This window comes from Sorex araneus, chromosome 2 (genome assembly GCF_027595985.1).
Source record: "Sorex araneus isolate mSorAra2 chromosome 2, mSorAra2.pri, whole genome shotgun sequence".
Taxonomy (NCBI): Eukaryota; Metazoa; Chordata; class Mammalia; order Eulipotyphla; family Soricidae; genus Sorex; species Sorex araneus.
In genome coordinates, this window is record NC_073303.1 from 355,881,497 (window position 1) to 355,899,546 (window position 18,050).

Genomic DNA, 18,050 nt, shown 5'->3' on the forward strand with positions numbered 1-18,050 from the left:
CCCTGTGCTGCCCTTGGTCCCTGACATCGCCTGGATCTCTGAGTATCTCTCTCTCTTTCTCTCTCCCTCTCTGCAGGCGTCTTCCCTGCATGCATCTCTTCCACCAACTGTGCGTGGACCAGTGGCTGGCCATGAGCAAAAAATGCCCCATCTGCCGAGTGGACATTGAGACACAACTGGGAGCTGACAGCTGAGGGAAGAGTTAGCCAGTGGACACCCCATTTTTCCTTCACCAGGTCCCCCCACGGCCATAGCCCTTGCAGCCAAACTTTGCCTTCTGAGCCATTTGATGTAGAGGATGCGCCTGCAAGCACATTTTGTGGAAAGAGTTGGTGGAGTCCGTGTCGGAGGGGAAGGCGGGGTGGGGCAGGAGGCGTCCACCCAGAGTGGTGACCGTCCTCATCCCCTCACTGCGCGGAAGGGAGGGAGCTGGCCGTGCCTGGAGCGGGGGTGGGAAGGGGGGCCCCCCGTTGCTGAGAATCTAGGTGTGACCCTACAGGTCCTAGCTGTTAGTGCGGCCCCTCAATCCTGTCCTTCAAAGGATTGTACATATACCTCTCGACCACGTAGAAACCATGTAGGGGTCTCTAGCTATTTCTGTGGATGGCAGCCGGAGCATGTTAGCTTAAGAAAAATGTCGTGTGTGGTGCTCTAGTCATCTTGTGGTGGACATGTCACTATTACCGAATCCGCACCAAATATTTCTCATGAGTTTCTTGTTTTGGTGCCTGACTGAACCCTACCAACGACAGCCCAAATCTTCCCGTCTTTCTGAGTGGAAAGGGAAAAGGAATCGAAGGTGGAAAAACAAACACAAAAAGCCAAATCCTGTTTACGGTGAAAAAAGAAAAAAAAAAGTTTTTTTTTTCTCCCAGCTTGGGAGGCGGGAGGAGGGGGGATGGTGTTTCTGTTTTGGTTTGTCTTTTTTTCTTTGCTTTTGTTTTTCTCATGTTTACAGTGCACGGAGCGTGTGTGTGGGGGGGGGTGAATGGGACAGGGGAGGACTGGAAAAGGAGCAAGTGGGGGGTCTGAGATGGGTCCCTGAGGGCTGTGGCTGAGGTGGGGAGTTAATTCTGAGTAGGTGAAGGCGGGGTGGGGAATACTGTTTCAGGGGAAGGTCCCAGTTCCAGTGTTTCTCTCCTTAGTCCCAGCCATCACCCTCACCCTCACCCCATTCCACACAGCCACAGGGAGGGGTTGCCCCCCAGGCCCCTCTTTTTTCTGTTGACTATATTCATGCTCACTCACAAGACACTCATTTGGCCACTGAAGCAAACACTTAAGGAGAGGATGAAGACTGCAGACGAGTGTAATGGACACTCAGCTTTGGCCAGAGAGCTCCAGGCTAGCTCCAGTCAGGGGCTGAGGTCAGACACTGTGGACTTGAGAGTCATCTTGAGCTTCCTTTGGGATGCCTTAGACAGTTGATGGAGTCCCTTAGTATACCTGGGCCTGGAGGCCACGGGGGCTGGGACTGGGAGACCCTGTGCCCTAACCTCCAGTTCCTTGATAACCGTGGCAAATCCCTTTCTTCCTCTGTGCCTCAGTTTCCTTCTCCTTGGAGCTGGGAGAAGCAGCACACCCCCATTTCCACTTCCTCTACCTCACTGGAAGATGTGAGGATTCATACTCTCTGCCTGGTCCATTCAGTGCTCTCTCCTGGGGAGCCTCCTAGGAGTTGAGCATTGGAGCCTCGAGGGACAGAGTCCAGAAAGTTCTTAGTGACATCAAATAGAGTCTCTCTCTTCCTACGCCATCCTGCAAATTTTCTGAACCTCCCAAGAAGCAGACAGATGTGAGGATGGGAGAATGGAGATGGTAAAAGTCACCAAATTTCAACTCCATCCCAATATCCTTTTCCCCTAAGTCTGGAGGAAACACCAGCTGGATCGAACTTTGCTTTCTTCCTCAACCCCTCTCATTTTCTCTTCCCCCCAAAATACCCCACCTTAACCCCATTCCCACCTCAAGGCCCTCTAGTTAATAAGGGAAGAGTAAGGGGGTTAAGACTCTTAGCACATAGCTGAGGAAATTCCGTATGATGAAGGAAATTCTAGTGCATCGCTGTCCCTGGGGGAAAGCCAGGACCAAAGCAACATGCACACATAGTCCATTTAGGGCTTCTGTTGTGACCAGCGTCTTCAGGGCCACAGGCTGGACTTCCACCAGCGGCAGCACCACATCTGCTCCAGGCATTCAGGGGAAGCTCGTAACAGCTTAGGACCCAAAGTTGGGTGCTCCCGTGGGTGCCTCCTCCTCTTCCCTGCTGGTCATGGCAAATCCCTCCCATCTCCATGTCCAGGCTCATCCTCTCTGAGGCTGGTTGAGCTGTGGTTCCACAGCTCGGAGGAGGCTGGGCGCCAAGGAAAGCTGGTCCTGGAGTCTTCCCAGACTCTTTGAGCTCCTTCAAGCAAGCTCCTTCCTCTGGGATCCAGTTTCCTTAGCAGTCACACAGGAGGTGTCATTGCTGACTCTGCCCAGCACCCATACTCTCTGATTTTCTGGGATAGCTGCACCCCTTTAAGTGGGGAGCGCCCTGGGTCCATGAAGTTCTTTGACTTTCCATGTACCCCAACATCTGTTCCAGAGGTGCAGTGGGGACTAGCAGATCTCCCCTCTACCTGCTCCCTATCTTCAGCAGGCACCTGAGCACCCCAGGTTAGCTGACTACAGTGGGGGCCACCCAAAGGGGCTGGAAGTCAGCCACAGGCTTTGGGGGTAGCTCCCGGATACCCCCTCTTGTCCTACTCTCTCCAGGGTCCTGTCCCCTGCAGCAATGCACAGGAGGGGACCTGGACCCCATTTCCCCCAGCATTGGGGAAAAGGGGAGAAGGTCTGCATTTCTGGTTCCTTAAGAACCCCTTCCCTGCACTGGGAGTCCCAATTTGACCAGGGAACATGGGAAGAGCAGGGAAAAGGCATCTCCCTTCATAAGGGGAGACACCCCACCCCACAGTCCTTCTTTCAGTCAACTCCAGGGCCTCGGACCCTTGACGGAGACGCATGAGTGCCTTGTGGGGTCAGAGCTGCCCTGGGGTTCTAGTGGGGCTCCCTAAAGCTGAGGACACCAATCAATGAGACCCACGCTGCCTGGAGCAGAGCGCCTCGGGGCTCCTCTACGAGCCAGGATCCTCCCCTTGGGGCACCCCAGCAGCCCTGATCGCCCCCCCTCTGTGGCCGGACTCAAGCTCCTCTGCAAATATTCCCAGCCTCCGTGCAAGTATTTTGAACTCTTTACGCCTAATGAACAAGCACAGTTTTTTCAATGGTGAATAAAAAAGCACCAAGTTTTGTTTCCCTGACCTTGATGCTATCCCGCCCCCCCAAGTCCTACCCCCTCCCCGCCGCCTGCTGGCGGGGGGCAGACACTCCCCAATTGGGGCTGTAGCAACCTCTGTCAGGTCCCCCCACCCCGTGTTTCATCTGCGCGCGTAGAGCAAATGCTAGAGCGATTTCAGCTGATAGAAAAACAAAAACGAAAAAAAAACAAAAAAAAACACAAAAACATGGCACGTTGCTAGTTTACAGGGTTTTGTGAGTTTAAATGCCTTATATTTAACAATCATAATTTATGACTAACTTGTAGATAGCGTGGGTTCTTATTTAATTATTTTTATAGTTGTTTTGCATTTTTAATTATAATTTATTTATTTAGAAAGGATACTAATTTTTTTTATTACTCCTATTACCTCATTTTGGCGTTGTTTCTGGGAGTGGAATGCTTCTGCATGCGTCGGTACGATGACAAACGACTACAAAAACAAAAACAAAAAAAAAACTACAAAAAAAGACTTTAAATAAAATGCCGCGAACTTTATTTCGTCCAAAATATCAGGGTGTGTGATCGCAAGCTGTCGTACTGTGGTGCTGGCCTCTTTGGGTACATTCCATACGAAATGCAAACCTTTGATTCTGTATGCTGTGACCTAGTGACCAACCCCAATATAGTGACTGTATTTAGCACATACATAAATATAATTTGCACTCGTCAGCCAACTGGGGTAATCCTTTCACTTGCTACCCTTGACCCCCACCCCCACACTTATTGTTAACCTCTTTCCCTTTTTCCATCACCCCTCCCCAGCCCAGCCTCCCTGTCTATCCTCCAAGGAATTTGGGGGGTCGCTAGAGACCAGCCCCTCCAGTAGGTCTCTCCATTCTGCTCAGGAACTTGGCCCTCCAACATCGCGAACAGGAGCGGCTGGGAGCCCTGAAGCCGGCTTTCTCCACTCCGGCCCTGCCTGGGCTTTCTAGCTCAGGAGCTGTTGGGTGTTCCCACCAAACTTGAACTAACGTTTGTTTGACCTCCCTGAGCCTTCATTCTCAACATAGGGGTGAGGGAGCCCCAGACCTGGATACAGGACAGCTCAGATGCAAGAACAAAGAAGTGGAGGGGAGGGGGCAGGAAACAGGCAGGGGCCGGGAGGCTGAGCAGCCTGTGAGCAGGAAGGACTCTCGCTGCTGCTGGCTTACCGGAGGACTCTGGGTGGGCTGTCAGATGTGCCCCTGGAACCAGGACAGGAGCTGTCTTGAGGCTCCTGCTCAGCTCCAGGGTCAGTTGTCACCCAGGTCGTGGGAGCTAGGGGGTGGGCAGACAGCCTAGCATCCCCACATGACAGGGTTGGGGGTCCCCTCCTGCCCCCTCCCGAAGGCTCTATTGTGGCCTCTGGTTCTCTCCTCCCCAGATTCTCCTCCCGCACCGCGGCCTTTGCTTCTTGGGGGCTGGGGCTGAGCCCCGACTTCTCAGAGGAGAGCAAAGGTAGGGTCGGTGGCACTGTTTGTAGTGGGGAGCCCATGGTGGGAGCGGGAGGAAATTGCCCCCTCCCAGAGGTGTGAGCACACGGGACTCTGGGCTGGCTGCGCCTGCCACTCCCCTCCCCGCATGCGCTCTCCCCTCTCCTCTGCTTCGCCTTTTCCAGCTCACCCCTCCTCTGGCCTCCTGACATCACTGCCTTCGCCTGGTGGAGAGGTCCCCCGTTTCCCTGAGGCCTCTGGGGATGGTGCTGATGGGGAGGGAGTGGTCCTCCCCGCCACACTGCCTGGCCAGGCTGGGCAGAGGCCGGGGGCATGCCTGGTCCCTTAGCCATGCAGGGTCCCCAAGCCCCAACTTTGCTCTGGCTGGACTTCCGGTCCGGTTCTTGGGCCTCCTGCCTGCTGCCTGCCCAGCCTCCCCACTGGCCTCTGGCCTGGAGCCTTGCTCTCGCTCTCCTTGGACATGGCCCGTGGAGTTGCCCCCCCGGGCCTGGCAGACACTGCCCCTTGGCAGGGCTCCTGGACGGACATGCCTTATGCTGCTCTGCAGGGTCAGAGTGGGAAGGGACCCTTTGCCCTGGCTGGCCTGTGCCCCCTCCCCGCCCTTCCCGCTGCTTCCTCTTCCCCAGCCCCACCCCTGGCCTTGGCTGTGGCTCCTTTCTCAGCTCTGAGCCAGGGGCACCAGGCCCTCCAGGGGGTAATCTGGTTGCCCCTGGTAAGTGAAAGGATTATCCTCAGTGTTGATTGTCCTTTTTTGTAATCCTCCTGCTGTTCTGTTCCGTTGTGCTGTGCAACATTTTGCTACATAGACTATTTTATAGCAGAAAGCTAGAAGAATATTTATTATGAATATTAAAGCAATAGTGCATCAATGAAAAGGCGGAGACATTAGGAATTGTGTAAATGCTTAGATTCACTTTTGGTGGATTTTTTGTACTTTATTTATAACTAATAAAAATGAACTGCATTGCTAACTACACCTCATTTGTGAAGAGTGTTTATTTCCATTAGACCTCTTTGTCCACGATTTGGGGTAATATGTGTCATCTCTCCTTTGTCCATTTCCTCACCTTCTCTTTAACCCTTTTACCTTCTTCTCCTTCCACCTCTAGCCTTTTCACCTACCCCCACATTCCCCTTATCCTCTTCCTATTCCTCCTACCAGTATTATCTATTCTTTTGGAAACCTCTCTTTCTCAAAGAATCTGTTCAATGCTGTGGATCAACCATCTAATAAACCTGTTTGCTAAACTCCAGTTTTCAGATCTTAAATAGAAAAGTTCCTATGTGCTATGCATTATTCATTGGAACCTCTTGCATTTTGAATTGATGAATTCCTCAGTTTCTCCAGAGGAGAGAAGGAATTTGATTCCACAACTGGCCTGGATTTCTTAGCTGGAGTCTATTCTTGGGTACGGATCAATGAGCTGAAAGATAGCTTTCTTTCATAAACTGTGAATAATCCATATTAATGCGCTTTACAAAAGCAATGAACTATGTTTTAGAACAGTTTTGGGTTTATAGAAAACTGAACAAGTATGGAGAATACCCATCTACTCTCCCCTGCCACCAGAGACATGCCTTGCCTAAATGTACTACATTTGTATGGAGATAATGTTGATAAACTGTTATTAGCTAAAGCCAGGATTTTCTATTAGCTTAAGGAATTTATATCTGTACTTCACCTATGGAAAACAGTGTGGCCCTTCCTCTAGAAATTTAGTGCCCCCATATGACCCACTTCTTGGTATCTACCTCCAAAACACAAAACATTAATCAAAAAGATATATGCAAATATTTGAAAAGATATATATTCACTGCAATGCTTAATACAACAACCAGGATATTAAAACAACCTAAATGTCCGATGACAGACAAATAAATAGGGAAGTTGTGATAATACATAATGGAATATTAAACAGCTATAAGAAAGGATGAAATGCTTGCTGTATCCTGGTGGGCATGGTGATTTATTTTTATTTTTAGTTTAGTTTAGTTTGGGGGCCACATCCTGTGGTGTTCAGGGACTACACCTGGCTCTACAATTGCTAGTCATTTCTGGTGGTGCTTAAGGGACCACATGTGGTACTGAGGAGTTGAACTGGCATATGATGCATGCAAGGCAAATATATGTCATCTCTCCAACCCTTGGGAGGGCATCACATTAAGTGAAAGTCAGAAGTCAAGGACAAATGTCAGCTCTTCTCACCCACATGAGGTATACATTGAATAACAAAACAAGATAATAGATGGCATCAAATCATGGCCAATCCTTGGCCCTGGATTAGAGAAATGAGAATTTTAAGGAAGGGGAACTGGGAGTGTGGGTGGGGGGATGAGGATACAGGCTGCAGATAATGTAAGATATTGGTTAAGCATCTTAAACATTCTAATGGTTTAGAAGTAAGACAGCTATGGACATTAAAACACAAGAGTCAATACTATTGTAAGCATGGGATCCAAAGTAAAACAGGTAAACTTTAAAAATGAGATTTCTAAGGAGATGAGGGTATGAGGGTGTGGGGAGAGAGGACAGGATCATGGAAGGAGGGACGCTGATTCTGGTCATGGGTTTGGAGTTGAAATATCAAATGCCTGAAGCTGTTGTTAAAAAACCTTTGTAAATCACATGGCTTAAATAAAAAAAGAATAGAACCCCTACTACCTGTTCAAGTGAGATGGTCCAAGACCATCGCTTGCTTTTTACATATTTCTGTCCACGTGCTCAGATTCATGAGGTGGGGTTCCTTAGTTCCGGCCCACATCAGCCTGTGCGAGAACACTGGCAAGATTTCCCCCCACCCCCATTCCTGCTTCTGCCAGCCTTGAACATGGAGCCAGCAAGCTGGGCGCCTTACAGCTCCTGAAAGCCACAGTGTCTACTTCAAGGTCCCTTGTCATGTCTCTTGGGGCTGCCTCCACTGAGGTGTTTTTCACCTACCTTGGATACATCTGGGCAAAGAGCTTCCTGGATATTTTCAGGGCTGGAGGGGGAACAATGAGGAGGTCATTCTTTTTCTTTTTCTTTCTTTCTATTTTTTGTTTTGTTTTGCTTTGCTTTGCTTTGATTTGATTTTTGGTTCACACCTTACTCCTGGTTCTGTGCTGGATCACTCCTGGTGGGGCTTGGGAGACTTGGGGCTTCAGACTGGGGTCAGCCACATACTTGGCAAAGTGCCTTTCCTGCCGGGCTGTCTTCTGTAGCCCTTTTCTTTAGATTCTGTGCCTCCCTCACACAAGCAGGCTCTTCAGTTCTACCCTCTTCCCTCCCCTCACACATCTTGGTTCCCTGTTGCAGTTCCCAGGAGCAGAGAGACTTTTTAGCAAAATCCTGATACATGTTCTTCATCAGCCCTATGTTACTCATGGCACTAATATCACTAGGAAGACCCTTCAGGAGAAAAGAAGTCTGTCAACTGAGCTGGAGCTCTTCAGAGAAATGCCCAACAGTACATACACATATATCGATCCAGAATATACATGTATGTACATACATACTAAATGTGTATATATATATGAACACACAGATCTGTATATGTGCATATATATTGTACATATACACACATAGATCCATATATGGCTATACACACATATAGAGCCCATATAGATTTCTTTGCTTATCTTCTGAATATGTTATGCACACATATGAATATGTGTGCACACAGCAGGCCTTACAATAACCATGTAAGGGTTTTCTGTTTGTTCAGAACCATCCCCAGTGATGTCTAGGGGGGCTGAGATGTGGGGAATGAACCTCTCAAACACAGCAGGAGTGCACTCCAGCACCCGAGGCACGCTTTCAGTCCCAACCTCATTTCCCAACGTTGCTGAGAACAATCAATTCTGGCACTTTCTCCGTTATTCTCTCTCTCATTAAAAAATTCAGACTAGGGGCTGGAGCAATAGCACAGTGGGTAGGGCATTTGCCTTGCATGAGGCTGACCTGGGTTCGATTCCCAGCATCCCATATGGTCCCCTGAGCACTTCCAGGAGTAACTCCCGAGTGCAAAACCAGGAGGTAACCCCTGTGCATTGCCAGGTGTGACCCAAAAAACAAACAAAAAAGTTCAGACTAACTGTTTTCTTTCCTTAAAATGTCATTTACTGGGGCTGGATGGCAACAGGGGTTCAAGCCCTAAACGTGCATGTGACTAGCTCTGGTCTGATCCCTGGTTGCACATGGTCCCTTGAGCACTACTGGGAGTGATTTCTTTGTGTGTGCTCCCCCACACCTCCACTCCCTACCATTAAAATCGTCTACTCTTCAGTACTATTTGTGTCAAACCATTTTTTAAAATAATAGTATTATTTCCTTTTCCCCCACTAGTTCCTCATAACTCCTCTTTCTTACCCTCACTCAAGGCTTCAGGATATGCCTGGAGAATACTCTGTCATCTCTAACCAAGAGCCTGGAGGACAGTGGAAAATGACCTGGATGGACATGGGCACCTGCAGTACTTCTGAATTCAGAAGGGGTGTGTGTGTGTGTGTGTGTGTGCACGCACGCGCGCGCGTGTACTGGACTGAGTTTACTTTGATCAAAATCCTGGTGGAAAAGTATTTTTCAGTATCTTTGAGATTTACGGAAAGGCAATCCTCTTACAAAAGGGTTTGTAAACAATAAAGAAAAAGAAAAGGGTTGTTCAGCTGAGAAAATAAGATTGGAAGGCTTTAGAGCAAAAGTGGTTTAATAAACTTTAGAGCAAAAGTGGTTTTTAGAGAATTTGGTGCAACAGTTTATATGTAAATTGCTTGTGTTAATTGCAAAGGAGCCTTATCTATCCTTTGATGTAGACCCTAGGGATACTTGCAAATCCTTTGCTAGTAGTTACTGGAAAGCAATAGCATGATGGTTCTCTGCAAATATTTTTGAATGGTCTCTAAATCAGGGGAGGAAGGATGGCACTGATGTAGAAGCTTGTCACTCCAGACACACTTTCTAACAGTGTGATCTGCTTTTTCCAGGAGTTGTGTGTACGGAGGGGGAGGGGTGGGGAGAGAGGACGGGTAGAGCAGTTACCCTGGAGAATGGCAAAAAAATAGGAGGTGCCAGGGCAGGAAGAGACCACGCTGGCACCCGTGGTGGTTAATGAGTCCCAGCAATGAGCAACAAGCAAGCACTGGAAAGCAGACCGGTGTGGGGAACAGAAACTGCCCCAGAAGAAGCAGCTTGTTCATGCTCATGATGTCTCGCCATTGTGTCTCATCGCCTCAGCCTTGGAGTCCAGACTGTTGGGCTACAGAGCTTTGTTTTGGCTTTGGGCTAGGAATAGCTTTCTGATAGCAAGTGGGTGCCCCAGAGAATGGGGCCCTGCTCTCAGGAGTCTTTGCTGAGTTGACACTTTCCTCTCCCCAGTCCCTCCACACCTCTTCAGTCTTTGGCCATCTTCCCTATTCTGAGTTTCCATGCAATGAATATGCTCACTACAGGTCATGCTTGGTTTTTGCAGTAGGTACATTTCGTGTATTTAAGTGTGGGCTTTCTGTAGCAGCATGCCCGAAAGCAGGAGCTGTAGATCGTTTTTCTGCTTTGCTCTTAGTGCATTGTGGGGAGTGTTGGTAATCGAGCCAGCAGCCAACATGTGAGCTGTCCCACATCTCCCATGTTGTATTACAAGCAGCTCAAGCAAATGACACAGGGGTATTGACCACATAAAGACCCCCTTCTCTTCCTCCTCCTCTTCTTCCTTCTCTTCCTACTCCTATTATTCCTTCTCCTCTTCCTCTTTCTCCTCTTCCTCTCTCTCCTCCTCCCCCTCTCCTCTCCCTTCTTCTCCCCTCCTTGTCTGCCTCCTCCTCTTCCTTCTCCCCTACTTCTCCTCCTCGTCCTCTTCCTCTTATTCCTTCTTCTCTTCTTCCTCCTCCTCATCCCCCTGTTCCTCCTCTTTCTTCCCCTTTTCCTCCCCCTCCTTCTCCTCATCCTCTTTCTCTTCCTTTTTTTAATTTTTGGACCACATCCAGTGACTCTCAGGGCTTGCTCCTGCATCTGTGGTCAGGGATCAACACCTAGAAGGGACAATATTGGATGCAGGGATTGCCAGCTGGATTAGCTTCTTCTTGCTACCCATGGCCAATCAACAGCAGCTTAGGGTTCCTGTGGAAGTGTAAGCTCAAGAATGCCATTCCTCGCATGCCCCTTGCATAGGCATCACCCATCTTAGGTCCCCAGTACTGCATGGCTCATTCCCCAACCATCCCACACCCTCTCCTGCCTGGTGTTGCCTCCGATGGGTCAGAGCAGCAGGCTCTAGACAATGCTTTGTAAGGGAGGAAAGGGAATGGAGGGACTTTTCACAGGCTCCTGACCCCCACCCCCCCACCCACGCAAACATTTCCTCCTGCTATTTTTCTCAGCATTCCCCAGGTGTGGGAACTGGGGGAAAGGAGGCACAGCTTCGTGAGCAGAGGCCAAGAGAAGTTCTTTGTAAGGTGTGGCTGGTAATAATTTAATTAGCCCAGGTTTTAATTTTTTTTGTGAGGGGGAGTGTTAATTAACTTTTGCTTAAAATACACCATCATCATCGCCTTGTCTTCCCCACCTCTCCTCTGGGCGAAGCTTCATTCTCCAGTCCACACTCGGCAGCAAGTCTCAGCCTGATCACTGTTCTTCAGCACAGGAAAAGAGGAAAAGTGCCAAACGTGATTTTTTTTGGTTGCATCACAGAGGATAGTATGTGGGAACCAATTCCTGTAAGCATGGGAAATGGGACAGGGGGAGGGGCAGGGCCCAACCTGTAGGCACCGACCGAGGTCCTGGTCCCCTCCCGGGCCCTAGTCACTGCTCAGGAGGTCACTACTCAGGGAGTCCTCGAATAAAGAAGGTAGGATGGTCAAGGCAGGGGGGTTGCAGCGCTGGCCAGTCAGACAGAGGGGAAGAGGTCTCTCCAGGTGAGCCCGTCGCCCCGCTTCTTGTCCAGCCACTGGCCGCAGCTGAAGATGGTGGCCACGCCGGTGCTGGTGTTGGTGACCTCCACCCGCTCCACCAGCCAGCCCGCGTAGTGGCCACTGCTGTCGTGCTCCAGCCGCACCTTGCGCAGCTCGCCCAGCTCCAGCGTCTCCAGGAAGAAGCGGTCGGTGCTGCCCCGCTCAAACAGGTTGCGCAGCTTCTGCTTCAGCTCCCGCCTGCCCGTGTCCCCGTTGGCCCCAAAGATGGTGACAAAGACGTTGGCGTCAGTGCCCGCCCCGGGCTCGTAGCCCGTGGTCACGATGATCTCGTACTTGACGGGCACCAGGCTCTGGATCTTGCTGGCGAAGCTCTCTGTGGTCTTGGTGACCTCGAAGACCCGGAAATACTTCCTCTTTCTCTTAAGGGGGATGAGGCAGTCACAGTTAAAGAAGTATCTGGAGAGACAGGTGGGAGATTGGGGCATGGGGTGAGGGGAGGGGAAGTTTCAGGGGACACAGGTCCACGCTCATGTCCTTCCCTGGCGACCCCTGATCATTCTTGCACAATTTCCCAGAAGATGGAAGGGGAAATGTCTTCATTCAAAGGTAAGCACTGGGTCCCGCTTATCTATAAAGCCCCTGTGGGAGACACCCCGTCTCTCCAGTTGCCCCTTTGGTCTCTTTGGATCGCTCCCATCACACTTTATATCCGATTCACTAGCAGACCCCATCAGCAACTCAGTCTTTGAAATAAGTACAGAATTGGTTCCTTTGAAAATTAGGCATTATCTTGCTGAGTGTCTCATGGGTCCGAGGCACCAGCAGCTTCTACCTAGATATACCAGCGTCCTCACCACTCTGCTTCTTGCGACCTATGGCCAATGCTCAACACAGCAGCCAGGGGCTCTCCCATTGAACTCTCTGGACAAGTTGACCAAGGAGCCCCTGGACTCCCTGAGAAGTGCTTGGTAACACCCTACCACTATCTTAAAAGGACCATTTATTTCTCCTTCAACACCCCAAGTAAAAGCCAGCATCTTATGGAGTCTGTGAGACACCCCCAGGAATCACATCTCCTCCCAGGATTTCATGCCCTGCCCTGTTTCTGATCTTCCCTGGGCTCATGGGACATTCCTCCAAGGGACAGATGAAGGTTCCAACCTTGTCACTTTCAAAGGCCTCTGAGGAGTCCAGTGTGACAATCCCAAGCAAAGCTTAGAGGAACTATAATGATAGAATGTGCACTTCCAAATCCCCTAACTCTGGCTGGGCTGAACCATGAGTGTATGAGTGTGCACAAGTGTGTGCAAGTGTATGTCTATGCACCAGCACCAACACCATGTCTGTGCCTGTGAGTGTATGCACGTGTGCGAGTGTGTGTCTATGCACCAGCACCAACACCATATCTGTGCCTGTGAGTGTATGCACGTGTGCGAGTGTGTGTCTATGCACCAGCACCAACACCATATCTGTGCCTGTGAGTGTATGCACGTGTGCGAGCGTGTGTCTATGCACCAGCACCAACACCATGTCTGTGCCTGTGCTCATGGATTGCAGAGTACAGGGCTAAGGGAAGGACCTTTATTAAAGGAGTCACCTTTAATAACAAACAAGTCCACAGTCCGAAGCAATGGCTTGAACCTGAAAGTCTCTCCCGATTCCTGCCTTCCACCCACAGTCACAGCATCATGTCCAGTAAGTACCAAGGAGGGTACCTGTGAGGAACCTTGCAGAGGGCATGAGGGAGTCCAGGCCTGCCCAGCACTGCCTCCTCCATGCCACCTGCCACACCCTCTACCTTGTTCTCCATGATCACGTTGACAAATGAGAGTGATTCGGACTGGATAACTCTTTGGTTTCTCACCACTCCAAATTGCCTATATTTTAACTGTGCTGGAAATATGCCATCCTGGCTCTCGTGATGACTCCATGAACAGAGCTGTCATGCCCAGCTGGGGCAGCAGCAATCCTATTTCACTTCATTTATTCTAAGTTTGGGGATCAACCTGGCAGTACACAGGGGCTGCTCCTGGCTCTGTACTCAGAAGTGACCCTGTGCCTTGCTCAGGGACCAGACATAATGCTAAGGATGTAACTGAGGCCAGCCACATGCAAGGCAAGTGCATATCATGCTGTACTAAATCTTCAACCTAATCCTATTTTCTTTGTTTGTAGTTTTTTTTTTTTTTGGCTGTTTGATTTTTGGCCATACCCAGTGATACCCAGTGGTTACTTCTGGCTCTGTACTTAAGAATCATTCCTGGTGGACTCAGGGCATCCTGGGATGCTGGGGATTAAACCCAAGTCAGCCATGTGCAAAGCAAGTGCCCTATATACTGTACTATCTCTCCAGCCCCATGGCCTAATCCTATATCAGAATAAAAAATTCCCAATTATCACAATAACTGTCTTCTGTATGCTCATTAGGCATTTGCATTCTTATATCTCATCAGCTCCCACAGACTTCCTGAGTGGTCAGCCTTGCCCTCCCATGTCAGAGAAGAGCCAATTGAATTCTAAGAAGAAAAATCAGTGCCCACAGTTATCCCGAGCCGGCACCTGAGCCCTTTAGACTCACTGCTCTCAATCTTCTGTGATGAAACTTCACTCCTACAATTCATCATTAGATAAACCTGAGGGGTTAGCACATACCACACTTTCCTAGAGGAAGCACACACATTTTTTCAAGTCTTAAAATATATTTTAAATGTATTCCTTCATGTAAATGCCCACCAATGTGCATAACTATATAAAGACTCAAATTGTGCCATCACTGGCAGGCTTTTCTAAATACACTTGTTTTCCTTTCATTTGGCTTGGCTCCATCTCTGTCATCCTCTTTTTTCCCCCCGGCAGCATCCCATCTTCACCCTGGATAACCCCGTGGTGGTCACGGGCATATCTCGCCAAATTTCGCCCATCCCTCCCAACCCTGCTCAGACACGGAGGGAGGTGTCACGTCAGCGTTCTCCCTCCAGAATGGAGCCTGTCATCTGAGCGTCTCCCATCTTGCTTTTCTCACTCTACAATACTTCCTGGGATTTGCTCCAAGTCAGCCGGGACATGATTAATTCAGCATGTTCAATGGCTGGAGAGTGTCCGCGGGCATCGCGAGGAGAGCTGGTACGTGGAATCAAGAGAGCTTCCAAATGTGGGGCCTTATTGCTTTGTGCAAGAAAAACGTGAGTGGCGGACAGCCACCCCCGAGGCTGTTTCCTCTGGAAGTGGGGAGGAATCATCAGCAAAGCAAAGGCAAGAGCAGGAAATATCAGGGCAGGGAGAGAGCTCAAGGGGTGGAGAGTGGGGGAAGCAGAGGCGCAGGACTGGCCTGGCCCCTGCAGATGGGAGGTTCTGGCTGGTGAGTGTAACCCTCTGGGCCTTCTCTCCCCCAGTCCCTGGCCCTCAGCAGTGTCACTCAGAACCATCTGCCTTGTGCTTCCTATGGAATTCATCCTCTCCAGGTGTCTTTTTTTTCTCTACAGGAGCCACACATTTTGTTATAGCCAGAGAGGAGAATTAAGAACTGAACTGTGTCCCTCAGCCCTCGAGTCTCAATTCTCACTGACAGAAGCCCGGTGTGGTGGGATGTGAAGGTGTGGACTTTGGAAGTGATTATGGACTGAAGTGATAGCACAGTGGGTAGGGCGTTTGCCTTGCACACGACTGACCTGGATCCGATTCTTTCGTTCCTCTCAGAGAGCCTGGCAAACTACCAAGAGTATCCCGTCCACAAGGCAGAACCTGGCAAGCTACCCGTGGCATTTTCGGTATGCCAAAAATAGTAACAACAAGTCTCACACTGGAGACGTTACTGGTGCCCGCTTGAGCAAACCGATGAGCAACAGGATGACAATGCTACAGTGCTACATGTCTCAATAGTGTCACGAGGGTAGGGTTTCCACTCTGGGGTTAGCATCCTTGGAGGAAGAGGCACTGGAGCTTCAGGTTGTTCTGTGCATGGGAGGGCAGAGCAAGGCAGAAAGAGGCTTCTCATCCGAACCCGGCCACACTAGAAATTAAGAGTCAGAACCCTCTTTCCCCCAGTTCCCGGGCCCAAGGGAGCCCCGTGCAGGCAACCTGCCGGTCTCAGATGCAGCTTTGAGAAGTGTGGACTCTGGGGCTGCAGGCTGCTGGGTCTGGTTCCAGATCTGTCCAGGGCAGCCCGATGTGAGAGTTGCTGATGGCAGCAGAGTTCTGGGGGTGTGGTTCAGCAGGAGCTGTCCACTTGGGCTCTCACTCACCCCAGCACCCCATGCCGATAAGCACTGCCCTGGGGGCCTCCTTCCCCTTCCCTCTGGGTCTTTCAGGCCTTCCTGAGCCGCAGGCACTTTCTGGTTTCCAGCGTGGTTACCAAGTGGTTTTAATTATAAAAACTGATGGCGGTGGAGGACCGTTACCCAGGTAACTAAAACCCTTAATCCTCCCGCTGCAGGAACCTCCAGAAGGCCCGGTGGGGGGGAATGCAAAGCTCCTTATCTGGGGGTCCTCGGAGGCAGATGGGCCCTGGGATTACCCCAGCTGGTCGCTGCTCCCAGCCTCCCACACGGTGTTCACTGTGATGGAGGCAGCAGCTGCCCTGAAAGCTGTCACTGCAATGATGGACAGGCCTGCTGTCCGGCACTGTTGGCCTCGCTCAGCCCCCTTCCCAGGGAGCTCACGGGAGCGGAAGCCGGGAACACCCGGGTCTCGGGTCCAGCACCCTAAGGCTGGGCTAACGCCAAGGGTCCCAAGAGCTGTTGACCTATCTGCCTCTTCTCCACTTCGTCCCCCCCTGCCTTATGCATAAGCCTCCGTAGAGGGCCCTGGCCTGGAGGGGGCCCACCCCCTGCTCAGCTGCCCTCTGTGTGGAGGACGCGCGGGGAGGCCAGCACCTACACATTGCCATACTCCATCTCCGTGATGGTGATGGTCTTGACGTGCCACGCCAGCTCTCTCTTGGGGATCCACCGGTCCTCCCTGGCCAGGTGACCCACGCAGATGGCAGCAATGTCCCCCAGGTAGACGCTGTCAAACTCAAAGGTGTCTGTGGTCCCCCTGCAGGAAACGAGTGAAACCAATGAGAGACATCGGTGCCCCCAAGGTCATAAGCATGGATTGAAAGCCCATGGGGGTGGTGTCCCAACTCTTCACACCTGTCCACCCCCACCCTGTGTTCTGGTGGGTCACACAAATCTGTGGACTACAGAGAGAATGAGAAGCCAGGCCTGACCTCAGCACCCTATTTGTTTTGCTTGTGCTTTGAGACCATCTCTCAGGGCTCGCTCCTGACTCTGTGCTTGGGGGACACTATGTGGTGCCTGGGGCCACACCAGGGCAGTTGTGTGCAAGGCTGTGCCTGCCTTCCCCACCGTCCTCTCTCTCTCTGGCCCAGCTCCCCATTTCCTGAGGGCTTTATTCTCATTTAAAAGCAAAATTATCCCAGCCAGGAGAATCTTTGCCTGCTGGCTGGTCCCAGAACCCCGTATAGTGGCCAGGAAGATGGAGTGGGGGGGTGGGGGACCTGGGTCCCAGGCATGGTCCTGAGGTGGGTGGGTGGCATAGGAGAGCAGAGGGCCTTGGGGAAAGAAGAGTCCCCTGGTGTAAACCTGTCTCAGCACTGTCATGGGCTGGGACTGGTGGAAGTTGGGGTGTAGACGCTTCTGGGACAGTACTGACTTGGATGGAGTTTGGCTTCAGGGTGGAAGATGGCCATGGCAGAGCAATTGGGGTCTGTAAGGCCAGTCTGAGCTCAGACCTGATCCTCCTGTAGAGGGAGTTTTAATGGGTAGCAGTAGAGTGGGCTGGGGGACTGGGGAGCTAATACAGGGATGAGGAGCACATGCCTTATATCTGGAGGCCCTGAGATCAATCCTGGCACATCGGGGCCTGCTGAGTTCTCAGGCTGTAGCCCAGCAGGTCCTTGAGCATTGCCAGGTATGACCACAGTGGCTCCCAGTGCTGCTGGCTTCAACCTAGGGAAGAGATAGGCCTGAGGGCACCCTCAGCATTGCTTAGGAGACCTTACCTCCTTTTGGGGAAAAAATATTTGGCATATTGTCTGCTTAGGTATCATGGTTTCTGGGGGTGGGTTGATGAAGCATTTTAGGGTGGGGGAGAGGGAAATGGACATGTAAGATGTTCAGAGGTGACTCAGATGTGAAGAAGGAGGAGAGACTCCCTGGGTTTGTCCAGTGGTCAGAAGTTAGGTGGGGGTGGGGGACAAAAGTTCTCTTTCGGGGTGGGGGGTCAGTTTCAATTTTCCCACAAAGTATTGTAGGTCCCTCCTCCCTCCTGATTCTATAGTTAATCAGTCCTAGTAAATACATACTATCAGTGAATTACTTGAACCGTGTATTGCTAGGGTGAGGGTCTTTCTTGACAGTGGAGCTGTGTTTGTGCAGACAGGGAGGAAGGCCTAGCACTTCCACTGTGGA

General features: G+C 50.8%; 2 protein-coding genes across 4 annotated transcripts in view; one reads left to right on the forward strand and one right to left on the reverse strand.

Moving 5' to 3' along the window:
* The window catches only part of ARK2C (arkadia (RNF111) C-terminal like ring finger ubiquitin ligase 2C), a 96,695-nt gene extending 90,964 nt beyond the window's left edge, over positions 1 to 5,731 (forward strand). For both annotated transcript variants that reach the window (XM_004606102.2, XM_055125337.1), the window contains one exon: positions 77 to 5,731. In XM_004606102.2, coding sequence (XP_004606159.2) covers positions 77 to 194 — 118 coding nt within the window. In that variant the 3' untranslated portion in view covers positions 195 to 5,731. The remainder of the gene's footprint in view (positions 1 to 76) is intronic.
* A 5,881-nt stretch (positions 5,732 to 11,612) lies between these two features.
* Positions 11,613 to 18,050, reverse strand: part of LOXHD1 (lipoxygenase homology PLAT domains 1) — a 138,619-nt gene continuing 132,181 nt past the window's right edge. For both annotated transcript variants that reach the window (XM_004606103.2, XM_055128225.1), the window contains 2 exons: positions 16,513 to 16,671; positions 11,613 to 12,093 (listed from right to left, as the gene is read on the reverse strand). In XM_004606103.2, the coding sequence (XP_004606160.2) occupies positions 11,613 to 12,093; positions 16,513 to 16,671 (640 nt within the window). The remainder of the gene's footprint in view (positions 12,094 to 16,512; positions 16,672 to 18,050) is intronic.